Source organism: Gekko japonicus, unplaced genomic scaffold, assembly GCF_001447785.1.
Source record: "Gekko japonicus isolate JY-2015 unplaced genomic scaffold, Gekko_japonicus_V1.1 scaffold19, whole genome shotgun sequence".
Lineage (NCBI taxonomy): Eukaryota > Metazoa > Chordata > Lepidosauria > Squamata > Gekkonidae > Gekko > Gekko japonicus.
This window is the reverse complement of record NW_015164664.1, coordinates 776060-790143: the sequence shown is the minus strand read 5'-3', so window position 1 is coordinate 790143 and position 14084 is coordinate 776060. Positions and strand designations below refer to the sequence as shown.

Below are 14084 nucleotides of genomic sequence, written 5' to 3'. Positions count from 1 at the left end.
AAAAGCTCCAGGTGTTTCACAACCTGGAGCTGGCAACCCTAGTTGTAATTATGGGAAGGCTCTAGGCCCCAACTGAAAGCTGGCAACCCCTCTAGGAAGCCAAGCACACTTGAAGAGCAACCCTCCTCCTACTCCCTTTAAAGCAGGACTCTGGGCTGAGGAGATCTCCCTCCAAGAGTGCCAGCTGATCCTCCTTTCTTCTTTGCGCTGTTTGATGCAAATGCGCTGAATGTTGATCAGCCAGAGAAAGCAGATTATATTGCATTTATATACTCGTGTGAAAAAACAAAGTGGCCTAAATTGGCCTCTCCACCTGACCCAGCTGCTGCCCTCGGGCACCCTCAGTGTTACCTAGCCGGGACTGTTTCATATAGGTGATTGTATATATTTAAATATGGAGATAAGCTGTAATTCCAGGAAATCTCCAGGTCCCACCCGAAGGCTGGCATCCCTATTGTAATATGTAGTGGAGCCTCAGACATGAGAGGCAAGTTCTCAGTTCCCAAACTAGAAAAACACAATGCAGTAAAGTTAATATGATAATTTATCAATGGGAAGCAGAAACAAGAACAAACTGATAAGAGAGTAAAGCAGAATTCCAGGTAGCCTAACAGTCCATTAGCCTTCCTAAGGAGGAAGTGTCAAGCCTGTCCTTAGAAGTTTACAAGAGAGCTTGCTAGACATACCAAGGGTGCTGGGTCTCCTCAGGCTGTGGAATGGGAAGGGTGGCAACCTCCACCCCTGCCATCCCCACCCTTGCCACGCACTTCCCTTCTGCTCAGGACCCAGAGGAGCATAATCTCCCCTCCCCCCAAACCACATGCCCCATAGGGCTTCCTAAATTCTCTTGAGGATCATTTCCACTTGCAAGACTTTGGACATAATCATCAGAGGAGAACAAATCTTGTGAGAATTTGCGAAGTCCTCCATATGCCGGCTTGCTGCAGTAGTTCGAGAGGCGGTGGAGGTGAGAAGAAGCATTCATCCCTCTGTCCCCTGAGTGGGTGGGCAGTGGCAGTAGCCATAAGGCCCAAGATGTGGCACTCTTCAACTACATGACAAGGGAACTCTAAGCAAGGCCTAATCAGGTGAAGAATGTGAGGAATGGACAGGAGGAGGCACTCCTCAGAGAACTCACCTGTCACTATTTTACTCAGGGCTATTTTTGGGCAGGAACGCACAGGAACGGAGTTCCAGCTGGCTCACAAGTTGGCCACGCCCAGCAGGAACTCATTAGCATAATAGGCCACACCCAACAGCAGAAACCCATTAGGATTGGCTTCATTAGGGGTGTGTGGCCTAACATGCAAAGGAGTTCCTGGTACAAAAAAAGCCCAGGGTTTTGACAACAAACAAGGTAAACAGAATAACAAGCAAAAGGTGGGTGTGGCTGGATAACCACACTTCTGGTAACATGGGGGTGCGTCCTAATGTGCTAATGAGCTGTGCTGTCAGGGGTGTGGCCTAATATGCTAATGAGTTTCTGGTGTTGGGTGTGGCCTATTATGCTAATGAGTTCCTGGACTTTTTCTACAAAAAGAGCCCTGATTTTAGCTATTGATTCCAGAGTACCCTTAGAAACAAATCCCATTAATTCCAACAGAACTTCAAAATGAATATGCGTGGAATCACAGGTATTAGGCAATTACAGAAAATGGTCTCTGTTTGCAGGACTTCATTCTTTCTGCAAAGATGTGGGACCCCCTAATGACCTGTCAGGTAAGCAGCCTCCTCTTCTTTAAACAGGTCTACTGAATAACACAGTGAATAACACAAGAAGAAAAGAATCTGAATAAAATTATGAGGGGGGGAAACTGATGTTACAAGAGATCACAGGCTCCCTGTACCAAATAATCAAAAAATCAGCATTCGCAGTATTTAACTTAGGAGTGTTGTTTTTTTTTTTAAAGGACACAAAATAATTTAGATAAGAGAATCTTGTATATAAGAAATATGTGTTTTTAAAAGTTATAAGAAAAGGACAACAGTTTTGGAATGCAACCCAAAACAACTATATATAGCTCATTAATATTTAAATATCCATATGATATTATGAATGTTGGAAACATTCCCCATAATATCACAAGAGCCCTGCCAGGTGAGTCACTAATACTATTTACAGATTGAGAACTGAGGCTGAAAAGAAAGCCCCAGAGTAGCTGTCATGAGATCTCAACTGGTGATGATCCAGCTTCCACTTCCAGGCCAGGACACTCTCCTGGTTAACAGATGTTTGTCCCCCCCCCCCATCTGCTGAGCAGGCAGCTGAAAGGAGGGAGCTGCAGTCATTGGGGCAACAGCTATCTTACTTCAGAAGCCTATATTCAAAGTGCAATTGGACTTTCTTCAATGAACAAAATGGGCCTTAGGGCCTGGTTTGAGAACAAACTCATTTTTACATCTGGACTAGTTTTGCTCACTGAGGGGCACCTCCTTCATCAGTACAGAATGCTTTGTTGGTATATGATGTTGGTGAGTTTCCCTGAACATGAGCATCATTGCTGAGGAAGGCTCTGCACAGGGTCTGCTGCTCTTCCTTGCCCTCCATGACCAGGGCATTATTGGTGTGGCCTGGTTGGTATCTTCTTTGGACCCGCTCCAGAATCTGTAACACCTGAGAATGGAGACAAAGAATGCAAGACTGGATGAGTGTTCCATGGGTCTGTAGCCTTCTCCTCCTAGTTTAGTCTCCTCTGAATGAAGTCGTGGCAGTATTCAAGAGTTCCTGGTCTCAAGGCACAGCTGCTGCTATTATTAGGGTTGCCAGCTCTGCATTGGGAAATACCTGGAGATTTGGGGGTGGAGCCTGAGGAGGGTGGGATTTGGGGAGGGGAAGGACTTCAATGGGGTATAATGCCATTGAGTCCACCTTCCAAAGCCACAGTTTTCTACAGGCGAACTGATCTCTGTTACCTGGAGATCAGTTGTAAGAGTGAGAAATCTCCAGCCACCACCTTGAGATTAGCAACCCTAGGTATTTTGCATACACAGGCTGACTTTCTTGCAGTTAGAAGACAGACTACACAGGGTTACATTCAGACTCCAACTGCAAAAGTCACCAGCACAGTTGATGCTCTATAAAATGCATTGATTTCTAGGAGCTGGGCAAAGCAATACTATTGCACTGTGAGCTGCCAAGTGCAGAGGGCAAGCCCTCTAGATTTTTGAGTGCACCCATTTGATTTTGGGTAATCTCTGTCAGAAATGGAGATCTTCCAGAATACTTGTGGCTTGCAGGGATGTTGTGTTAGCAAGAGGGACTCTTCTCAGCAAAGTTAATATCAAGAGATTATACGTGCGTGGCTTCAAGGAAAGCATTTATGAGATTGTTCTTCCAGAGAGCCAGTGTGGTGTAGTCCTTAATGTGTCAGCCTGAGCCCTGGGCTCAAACTCCCACTGAAGCCACCTGGGTGACCTTGGGCCCATCGCTTTCTCTCTCAGCCTAACCTACCTCACAGGTCGTTGTGAGAACAAAATGGAAAAAATGTGTACAGCCTGTAAGCCAGGGGTGTTGAACTTGTTTGTTATGAGGGTCAATCAGACATAAATGGGGTTTTGTCAGGCCAGGCCATGTGTGTCATAAAATATAATGCCAGGCAGCAGAGATATGCCATTGGAGCCCCATATTAGGAGGGATCGTGATGTTAAAGCTAATATTTCTCTGCAAAACTGGAGCTCCTTGAGTTTGTAGAATTCTATATTTTAACTGTGGTTGGTCCCAAACGCTCCCTCCCACCCTTAAAAGATGCCTGCCTAAAATGGAAAGGTGGGGAATAGTGGGATTTGGCAATGCAATTTTTAAAATAAAAAAACAAGAAGAAGCCCAAGGATCACAGCAGAAAGACACCCCAGGTCCCCTACCTTTGATGAGGTTGATGGAGGCTGGGAGTGGTGGCTGGGAGGCAGAGAGGAACGCACTCAATGGCTGAGCGAACTGGTAAGTTTGGCAGCCCCATCCTCTGCTCCCTGCATTCAGAGGCAGCTCCAGCTCAGAAGGGTGAGTATGGGCAGTGGAGGGGGGAGAGAAGAGAGCCCCACTCGCAGGCCAAATTAAAACCCTGGGCAGGCTGCTTCTGGCCTGCGGGCCGTAGGTTTGACACCCCTGCTCTAAGCTGCCTTGAAGAAGGTGGGATAACAATTTATTAAAAGAAAGATAACATCCTTTGTGGCCCTGGATGGTAGATATTTTGGAGTGCCAATATATTTACATTTTTGTATATATGCCCAAAGGCCCCCAATTGTACTACCTGTTGTATAGAAGTTCTATATCTATATCTATAGCTATCTATCTATCTGTCTGTCTATATTTAATCAGGTCTATTGGGGGTTGCAGACTTTGTGTACGTATAGTGCTGTGCTTGCAATGATACATGGCTTCTAATAAACAATGTGACTGACTTAACACATCAAAAATTATTGTACAAGAGAAGGAACAATGAGATAATGCTGACCTGGGATTTAGGGACAAGGCCAACTCTAAAGAACCCAATGTGCCCACTCCCAATCTTGGTGCAGTCCACCACTGTGGAGGCTATGTTCTCTGGAGAAGGTCCATCACAAAGAACCGCATCCACCTAGAAAGGATCAGACATTTTTTGAGTGAAGAGAGGAAGCTCTCTCCAGATTTGGTCTGGTAATTTATACAAGACGTACATCCTGCCTTAGTGCTTTCCAATGTCATGGACACACTTCTGAGCTAGATGGAAAACAGCATCCTTCCTGCCTTTTTCTTTCATATGACAAATGGAGAGTGGAGGGCAGGGGGGTGCCCTCTCTCTTCTCCAGTTTAACTTGGGTCTTGCTCTTCTTTCCTGGGGGGAAAGAGGATAGGTAACTGAAGAGGCTCAGTTGTTTGCCTCCCCCCACCCCTTCACAGCTGTAGTGAATGCATCTCTCTGTAATAGCAGCTCACGATCCTGAGCAAATCAGAAGCACTTAAGTTTTGGGTCTTTCTAGAACAAGGGTCCTCAACTTATTTGAACCTGCAGGCACCTTTGGAAGTCTGACACAGGGTGGTAGTTGCAGCCACTAAATGGCTGCCACAGGAGGCAGAGTCATAGAGCGAGGTTATGTATAACTCTTCAGCGCTTCGGGCAAAAGTTCTGTTTAACAGGATATCTTTTAAAATGAACACAGTGCTTAAGATCCTTGTGATGTGGTGGCAGCTGCTGCCAAAGCAACATTTTAGAAAAATCTGCAGAGCCAGTCAGATTTCCGATGGCCACCCAGAAACCCTGCAGGGCAAAGCCCCATTTGGCCCCTTCCACTTTCGAAAGACACTCGGCAGGCACCAGGAGAGGTGTTGGTACCCATGGGCATCACACTGGGGACTCTTGCTCTAGATGTTTGAACCCACAAAGTTCCACTCAGTAGAGGTGCACTGAGCTCAAGCTCTGGTAACCTAAAGGTTTAAGAAGCTCCCTTTAAAATCATGGGAGCTGGGTCTGCCATGAGGACAAGCAATTGCATACAGCAGGGGTGTCGAACTCATTTGTTATGAGGGCCAGATCTGACATAAATGAGACGTTGTTGGGCCGGGCCATGTGTGTCATAAAATGTAATGCCAGGGCTTCCGGTCGAGCCAAGATGGAGGACTGACGCACTTTCACTTTTGTGCGAAGTGGGCGACGGCTGCTTTTGACAGTTTGGGCAGTTTCTAGCCCAGCGCATCGCTCCCCAGCGAGGGGGGGGGACAAGCAGGCAGCAGCGCCTAAGAGGGAGTGTTAGGTTGGCGTGATTCCGCTTCGGAAGAAGCGGAAACAGGCTTTGATCTCCTCCCGCGAAGAAGGCAATTGCCGAGCAACTCTCCAGCAGCCGTTCGAGCCGGTGTACCGGTTTAAATTCTCCATCAGCCGACCTCTTGAAGATGGGCAACAACATCCTGCCTGCCTCCCTTCAGGAAGGAGCCTCAGCCAGTGGAAGAAAAGAAAGGCTTCCCTTTGTGTCCTGAATATGATTGAGGCAGACTGGCCTGAAAGCGAGCTCTGGGTTCCCTCCCTCCCCCTGGGAGGAGGAGGGGGAGGAGCCTCAGCCAGTGCTTTACCAGCCTCTCTCAATAGAACAGGAGATGCTTGCCTATCTACCTCTCCTGTGTGATTGAGAGAGTCTGGTAAAGTAAGCTGTAATGTAACAACAGCAGCAGAACTGGGAAAGGAAGCAGGAAACAGCCAGGGCCTTACGGGCCGGATTGCAGCCCTCCGAGGGCCTGGTCTGGCCCCCGGGCCACATGTTTGATACCACTTGCATAGAGTTTACCTTGTCTCCTAGCTTGGCATACACCTGGTTGTGGTGAGTGGTGTCTGCTTCTCCTGTCGGATTGGCAGATGTGACAGTAATTGGGCCAACCTGAAGACCGAGAAAGAGAGCATAAGGCTGTTCATAAGATCAAGGAGAACTGCATGCATAGGGTTAGATTTACAGGGGGTGGCTTTTCCTCCCATATTAGAGCAAATCCTAGAATGAGGCAATTCCCTATGGACTGCACCTGTCAAGGAATTCATATTAAATAAAGATGACATGCTTTTTTAAAAAAAAGGTTTCCTGCCCTTATGAGGGGACATTTTTTAAAACAAACAAGCAGTTTCTGACCCTAGGCAACCAGACTTTCCTTAACTACCTCCCATCAGTTTCCCTGATTTGACATAAACCCCTACTGTCCTTTGGACACTGATGTAGTACTTGTCTTCTCCTTCCATCCTCTGTCTTGACCAACCAAGGTCTCAGACCCCTCTAAAACTGAAAAGCCTGGTACAGAACAAGCTATCAAAGCAGGGCTCAGATATACAAACCCCACAGATTTCACCTATATTTTATTTTAAGCCTATCATTTAAGAGGTGAGTGGTAGAGTGTATCCCTGGACTGCTCACCAAAGTTCTCCATGCTCTTTCACAACCCTAAAGGCAGAGACACATAAAGGCAGAGGTTCTAGATTAGCTCACCAAGTCAATCAGATGGGTAGTGACCGAGCAATCTGGAATGCGAATAGCTACGCTCTGAGGGGTACCAACATATTTAGCAGAGTCTTTCATGCCCAGGTAATCCACCCATTCACCTACATTGGAAAAAACAAAAGAGCTGCTCAGCATCAAAGCTCTCCCATTCAGAAGAGATTCTTGAGACCAATGGCCCTTTACAGGAGCACCACACAGAGAAGTGGAATCCAAAAAACAGGGAAGGGTTAAAGAGGAGAAGTCTGAGCAGCAAAGAAGAGATTCTCTAACCCCTTGGAATCACCAAGCTGATAGGTGATGGCCATGCAGCATCCATGAAATCCCAGAGGACAGGGCTGAACAGATGCTTGGCCGGTTCCAGCTGTTTCAGACTTGAAATCCAGAGCGACATGGGACGGTCCTGAGCCTGGTGCTTTGTGCTAGGGTGAGAGAGAGAACAAAGAGGTTCAATAAGTCTAGCAAATATGCAAGTTCAGATTGAAGACCCTAGCCATGCCTTGAAAGTAGACACATTCCTTGATCATGGTAACCGTGCCTACACAATCCATCCTCTCAACTCCCGGACCCAAGAATTATCTCCCATGCCTCTTCCTGGGTTGCTGATTCAGAACAAAGTCATGGCTATTGGCGTGTGAATGAGGAAGGGAAGCAATGTGTGAAGTTGGCAGGTTACTCCAGTGTCATTGAGAAGAGCTATGTAGATGCGAGTTGTGAACCAAGCATGTGCAAAGGGATGAGATCTGCATGGAGGAGAGTATCACATGGAGATCTACATGGAGGAGAGTATCAGTAAGAGTTTAAGAGAGACACTGTGCAGGAGTGTGGTTCTAGGGCTCTTTTTGTAGCAGGAACTCCTTTGCATATTAGGCGACACACCCCTAATGTAGCCAATCCTCCAAGAGCTTACAGAGCTCTTCTTCTTGGAGGATTGGCTACATTAGGGGTGTGTCGCCTAATATGCAAAGGAGTTCCTGCTACAAAAGGTGTCCTGGTTGTTGCTAAGGGAAGGTGAGTTGCACTGGTTTCTGTCCATGACTGTGTTAGACCCAAGAAACATAGCAGCTCCCCCACCCCCAGCATTAGATCGCCAGAGGAACCCTGGATGGAGAACTTGCCCCTTACTTGTAAGCCTTCTCCACAGCATCAGGTTGACAGCAGGCTGCTGCAAGAACATATACCGTGTCTGTGGGGATCCCACACACGCCCCCTTTCTTCATTATCTCTGAAACCAAAGGATGGGCTTAGTGGTTAACAATGCCAGGCCACAGACCCACAGATGAGGGAGTGCAGGACACTGTACCTTGACTCTTTCTGTCCATTGGTAGATTATAAACTAGGCAAGCCCTGCTTAGCTTGTTGGTGCAAGGACTTGCAAGAGACAACTAAGCTCAGCTGTGTGCATTTATATGCTAAATTTATACACTGCCTTAGGGCTGTTTTGTCTGAGGTGGCAAAATAGATTTAAGCAGAGGTCATTTCCTTTTCCTGAAGGCTGGTACACTCTTTCCAGTAGTCAAACCCCTTCTCTTAAAACACCAGTACTTGTCTTGGACTTTTAAACTGACTCTTAAGGTTTCCAAAGGCAGTTTCCAGAGGTCATTTGGGGGGGGGATGCGGGGGAACACAGTTTTGCAGGTCCACCGCCGGGCCCCTCATGGGGCTCGGCAGTGGAGCTGCAAGGCCGGCACCGGCAGCCGGGACCATTGGGGGCGGGGTGTGTGGCCTTATGACACATTTCCGGTGATGTCAGGAGGTGTGGCCTTATGACACACTTCCGGTGATGTGAGGGGGTGTGGCATATGCTAATGAGTTATGCTAATGAGTTCCCCTAGCTCTTTTTCTACGAAAGGACCCCTGGATTTAAGTGTCCAAAATCAGAACAAAAAGCCAAGTCTGCTGACAAGATAGGAGCTCCCTGTACAATCTGGTGAATAGTGTACAGCATCAACTGAAAGAGGAGGTGTGGGTCAGTGATAGAACATCAGTGTTGCATGCAAAAGGTCCTGGATTTGATCCCCAATATCACCACTTTTTAAACTATTTATTTATGTTATTTATAATCTGCCTTTCTGGGACTCAAGACATACTACATAGTTAAAAGGTTCAGGTAGTAAATAATGTGAAAGACCTCAACTTGAGACCCTGGCATGTCACTGCCACTCAGAGTAGACAATACTGACCCTGATAGACTTAGAGTCTCACTTAGTGTAAGGCATGTGTTCAAACTGCTTTTTGAAGGAGCTTTAATAAAGGTAGATGATCAAAGTTTCTGCCTATGGCCCAGAAAACAGCCTCACCAGCTGTACTGTTTCCTTACCTGCAACTTGCTTGACTGAAGATGCTTTCCTGGCTGGCAAATGAAGACATTTGGTGCTTCCTCCCCCAAAGCCACTGAGCCTCACAATGGGACGTCCCACGGGGAGCTGAGGACTCTCAAAAGTGCAGTTGACCAGGGCACTCAGAAAGCAGTAGAAGCTGACCAAGCCAAAGATGATGGTGACAGCAATGTCATAACCAGTGGAGGTGGCACCAACCGCATCCAACAGGAAGCTGATGAGTATGAGCTCAAAGGAGAGGGAGTAGATGAACCAGGAGATGCTCAGGAAAAGGGTGCAAAGGACGAGGAAGGCATTGAAAAGCATGAGCGAGACAATGCCCACAGCTACCTGGAACCCCCGTGCAGCACCATACAGCCCCCCATACCTGGCAATGCCCCAGATAATCCACATAAACCCATAGACAATGAAAGCGCTGCTTTCTAAAGTCTTGCCACGGGAGAAAGCCAGAGAACCACACAGAAGCTTCAAGAGCCCCCCTGCAGCCACCACCCAAGGTAGGACTATTGTAGCAAGAGGGGAGTTTGGCTTTGCTGCCACTGTGATGGCAAAAGAAGCAAGCACACTGCATGCATAGCCCAGTACTTCGGCATCGGCATATTTGGAGTAACCCAGATAGGGAGTGTGGAGGTCATTCCCCTCCCGGAGCTTGCAAACTTGGAGACGTGAGAGCAAAGCCTTGAGCACTCCCTCCCCCCTCGGGATTTTAACTTCTGCTTTCCCATTGTAAAGGTGAAGAAGAGTCAGGAGCGTGGAGGCCACAAAAATGGCCACTGCCACACCCTGAGGGCCCCCTTCCAGAAAGCCTCGTGGACTGCAGGCAAGTGCGATGCACAAGGCCACATAGAACAGCAGATAGAGGCCATCAGCCAGGCTGTCAATAGCAATGAAAACGGCCAAAATGGTCAAGAGGACAGCAAAAGCCACTGAGAATGGAATGGGGAAGCTGGGCTCCTCAGGCACCCAGCGCAGGATCAAGAGGGAATAGCCTTCCCCAAACTTCAGGAGGGAGGTGAAGCCCAAAAAAGTGGCAGTCAGCGCATCCAGGGAACGATAGGAGAAGATGGAGGCGCCAAGCTGGTAGACCCCTCCTGCCCAGAGCCAGGGGACCTGCCCCACAAAGAGATCATCAGTCACCCCCAGGAGCCGGCAGCCCAAGACACTGGCCGAGAGCATGTTCAGGATCAAGCCGAATGCAGTCAAGTCATTTGAGCCTGTGCCACTGTCTGGACCCTGCCTGTTGCTGGCCTCTTTCTTGGGCAGGTCTGTGCCAGGCAGGGCAATTTTCTCTTGGCTTAGAAAAAAGAGGCACTTCCCCAACCCGACGTAGCCCCCAACAAAGCAGACAACCATGTAATTGCAGGCCACAGCAGACGATCCGAAGGCAGCATCATAAACGGCTGCGATTTCATGGGCACAGGCCAGAGAAATGGCAGACGCCATCATGGCAAGGTGGACCTCTTTGTGGAGGAAGCCCACCAGGCTGATGAGGAGCAGCCCCAGACTGAAGGCTACCAGTCCAGGCACGGCTGCGTTGCGCAGGTCAGCAGTGCCGGGGAGGACCCCTTGCCCAGCCAGGATCTGGATCACTCCATAGCCACACCACAGCACTGAAACCGTCAGGCAGAGTGACACAAACAAGGAGGCATTCTGGCGGCTCTTCCGTACCCCTGTTGACGGAGGATTGAAAAAAGACAAGCAACAGTTTTGTTACCAAACTTGTAGGGCTGCAAAATGTAAGTCAGTACAATGCATAAACAGAATCTTTAGCCACAGGTTTTATAAACGGCCTCTCAACCTAACTAATGACAGCCCCGAGCAATTAAAGAGACACAACTCCATCCATGGAAGCCATACTTGGGAACCAGGGATGAAGCCACTGTGGTGTAGCAGTTAGAAGGCTGGACCAGGAGACCCGGGGTTGAATCCCCAGTCTGTTATGGAAGCCTGCTGTATGACCTCGAGCAAACAGCACAATCTAATGTACCTCACGGACCTGCTGTGAGAATAAAATGGAGAAGAGAGAGACCTATGTAAGCTGCTTTGCATCCCCACTAGAGAGAAGGGGGAATATAAACAAAGTAAACAAAACGTGTGCCTGCAGCCATGAGAACTAGTAACCTGGCACACGTGTTCATTGGCATTGTATGCAAGTTTCCAGATACTGTGATGGGAGCTGAAATCTGTGGTCCACATGAACACTGGACGGAAGAGGCCCTCCAGGGTCTCAGGATGAGGTCTTTCACAGTACCTACTGCCTGATCCTTTCAACTGCAGAAGCCGGGGACTGAACCTGGGACCTTCTGCATGCCAAGCAGATGCTCCTCCACTAAAGCCCTGGCCTCTCCCTACACATTAGGTCAGTTAAACTGGCAAAAGTACACTAACATCAATCAACATATACAGAGCAAAACACAGTCTGCCTTCCAAAGCTTCCAGAGAACATCTACCATTTTCTCACCTGCATATGCCAGAAGAAGTGATAAAAGGAGCAGAAGGACCCCAAGAGCAGAGCTGGGGATCAGCGGAGTAGGCCCGGCGGAGCTGTAGAAATGGACCGCCAGCAAGAGAGATCCTGGAAGGGAGGAAGGGGACACATACTGAAGCCGTTAATCGGACAAGCGGGGAGTGGATCTTTGGCAACTTCAAGGCCTTTACGTGGCAGCCAGATACCCAAGACGAATATTCAGACGTGCAAGGAAACAAGCCGCCGTGCGTGGGGGGTGAAGGGGGGGCGCGCGGGTGGGGATGTGAGAAGTGAGATGCGCGAAGCCGAAGGGGACCTGCAGGAGAAAGGGCCAAACCAGGAGCCGCGGGAGTCGGGACTGCGCTGAGCTGCAGGATGAGGAACAAAGAAAAACGGGGCGATCGTCACAAAAGTTTTGACCCGCTGAGCCATGGACAACAACAAAGGCTATAACTCGGTTTAATATCGTGCTGAAAAACTGCTCCGACGTCAGGCGGGATCGCGATTCGCAGCCATGTCGTGCCGCTCGAGTCCTGCAAAAGGCGCGGAGAGCGCAGAAGGAGCGCCGCGGCGAAAACCAGGCGCACAGGCGGCGGCGCTGCTCGTTTCCGCGGCAGGCGGAGGCGCCGAGGGAGGGACCCCAGCTTCCCACCGGGTCCGTAGCACAGACCCTGGACACCACAGGCAGGGTCCCGGTACCGAGTCCCTTCCGCCTGCGGCTGGCGAGTGAGGCGAGGACAAGTTAGCAAGAGGCGAGCGGGCTGCTTACCGGCTGCGACGGCCAGGAACCCGACGGCGCGGTGCAGCGACTCCATGTCCCGTCCCGAGCGCGCCCAGCCAAGAGCTTTATAGCCTTCCCGCCTCGCTCCTCCCTGGCCTGGCGGGATGCGGGATGCGGACCGCGAGCCGTGAACCTGGCCCGGCCTCACTCTGGAAGGATAGGCAAGCCTCTACAGTCACTCAATGGATCAATAAACTAAGGGACTTCTTCATAATGGCTAAAATTTTCTGACCAAATCCTTCTGTCAAATCCTCAAAATAGAACTCAAATTTTTGCAGAATGGTTTACGGTCCTATCCTACCTTAACACAAATAAAGGTCCGCATGTGGAAGATCCCAAAAATAACTACTATAAATTATTTGCCTTCTTCTAGCTCTTACTATGGTCCATCAATATTGGCTAAGGTTTCTTTTGTACTGTTGTTGTTAAATGGTTAGCATTCATGTTTTCTTATTATACCTGTTCTTGCTACATGCTATCATTTTTGTATTATGTTTTTGAGCTTATTCTGTATGGATATAATGTTGGGTTATGTCATGTTGCAGTTTGGAATTCATTGTGTTCTTGTTATGGTCTTGTTAACAGTTGAAAATTTAATTATTATTATTTTTTAAAGGATGGTTATGGGTCAGGAGAATAAGCCACGTCCCAAACAGAGCCAAGTATCCTTTCCACAGCCTTGGTTATCAGCAGCTGGAACTCCTGAAAAGAGAAGTACTGCCTGGACGTTTCCACATTCACCTAATAGTTGTATCCAGATCAGTAGGGATGCAAGCAATTTTGTTCACAAACAGCCTAGCAAATAGGGCATGAGTTTCTGCAAGAGGACTAAGATACAAAAAGGGTGGCCTAATTTTTCACTGGGCTCTTCTTAATAATAAAAAACCCTATTTGAATCATTTTAAGACTGCTATATGCTACCCTGGAGATCCAGGAATAGGATATAAGAGCCGGAGTGAGAAATTTTAATAAAATAAGCAATGAATAATTCTACTAGGCCATAGGATGTCAACTGGCAACAGGAGGCCCTCTTAGCTTCCCCCCATGCAGCATCTGGGGTGGCAGCCGCAGCCCATTGCAGAGGCAGAGCCCTCAGTTCCCCCTGAGGATCAAGCAACTACACCGCCTAAAAACTGCAAGTCATCCCAGCAGGTCGAACAGCATTCTGGTCTACAAAAGGACCTTAGCTTTATGTTATTGTTTCAAGTTGTCTGACACAACCTGTGGTTTCTTTGATTTATTTAGACAACCAAAGTCAAGTTTGGGAAAGATATCAAAACACATTTACAGTGAGCATGACTAAGCAGTTTGATGCTCAACCAGGCAAGGAATAGATACGTATGCCAAATATGAAGAGAGCTATGCATTTCCTGATACCAGGATGATCTTTGATTTTCCTAAAAGTGAGCCTATTGTCCTCTGACAAACACTGGGGAAGGTTACAGGAAGCATGCCTCTGAATTGCTATTGCTGGAGAACAAACTCAGGCAAGGCCAGATGTGGGTGGGGTGCCTTGTTTATGGGGTTCCTTGTGAGGTTCCTGTTAGCA

At 48.3% G+C, this 14084-nt stretch overlaps 1 protein-coding gene across 1 annotated transcript; it reads right to left on the bottom strand.

Moving 5' to 3' along the window:
- Positions 1-2416: 2416 nt before the first annotated feature.
- LOC107108494 lies at positions 2417-12569 on the bottom strand. Its single transcript, XM_015408930.1, has 9 exons — positions 12524-12569; positions 11749-11862; positions 9269-10957; positions 8074-8173; positions 7222-7370; positions 6940-7052; positions 6256-6345; positions 4452-4574; positions 2417-2614 (listed from the first exon to the last, which is right to left on the bottom strand). The coding sequence occupies exons 1-9, from the start codon at positions 12567-12569 to the stop codon at positions 2417-2419; spliced, it is 2622 nt and encodes an 873-aa protein (XP_015264416.1).
- Positions 12570-14084: the final 1515 nt, after the last annotated feature.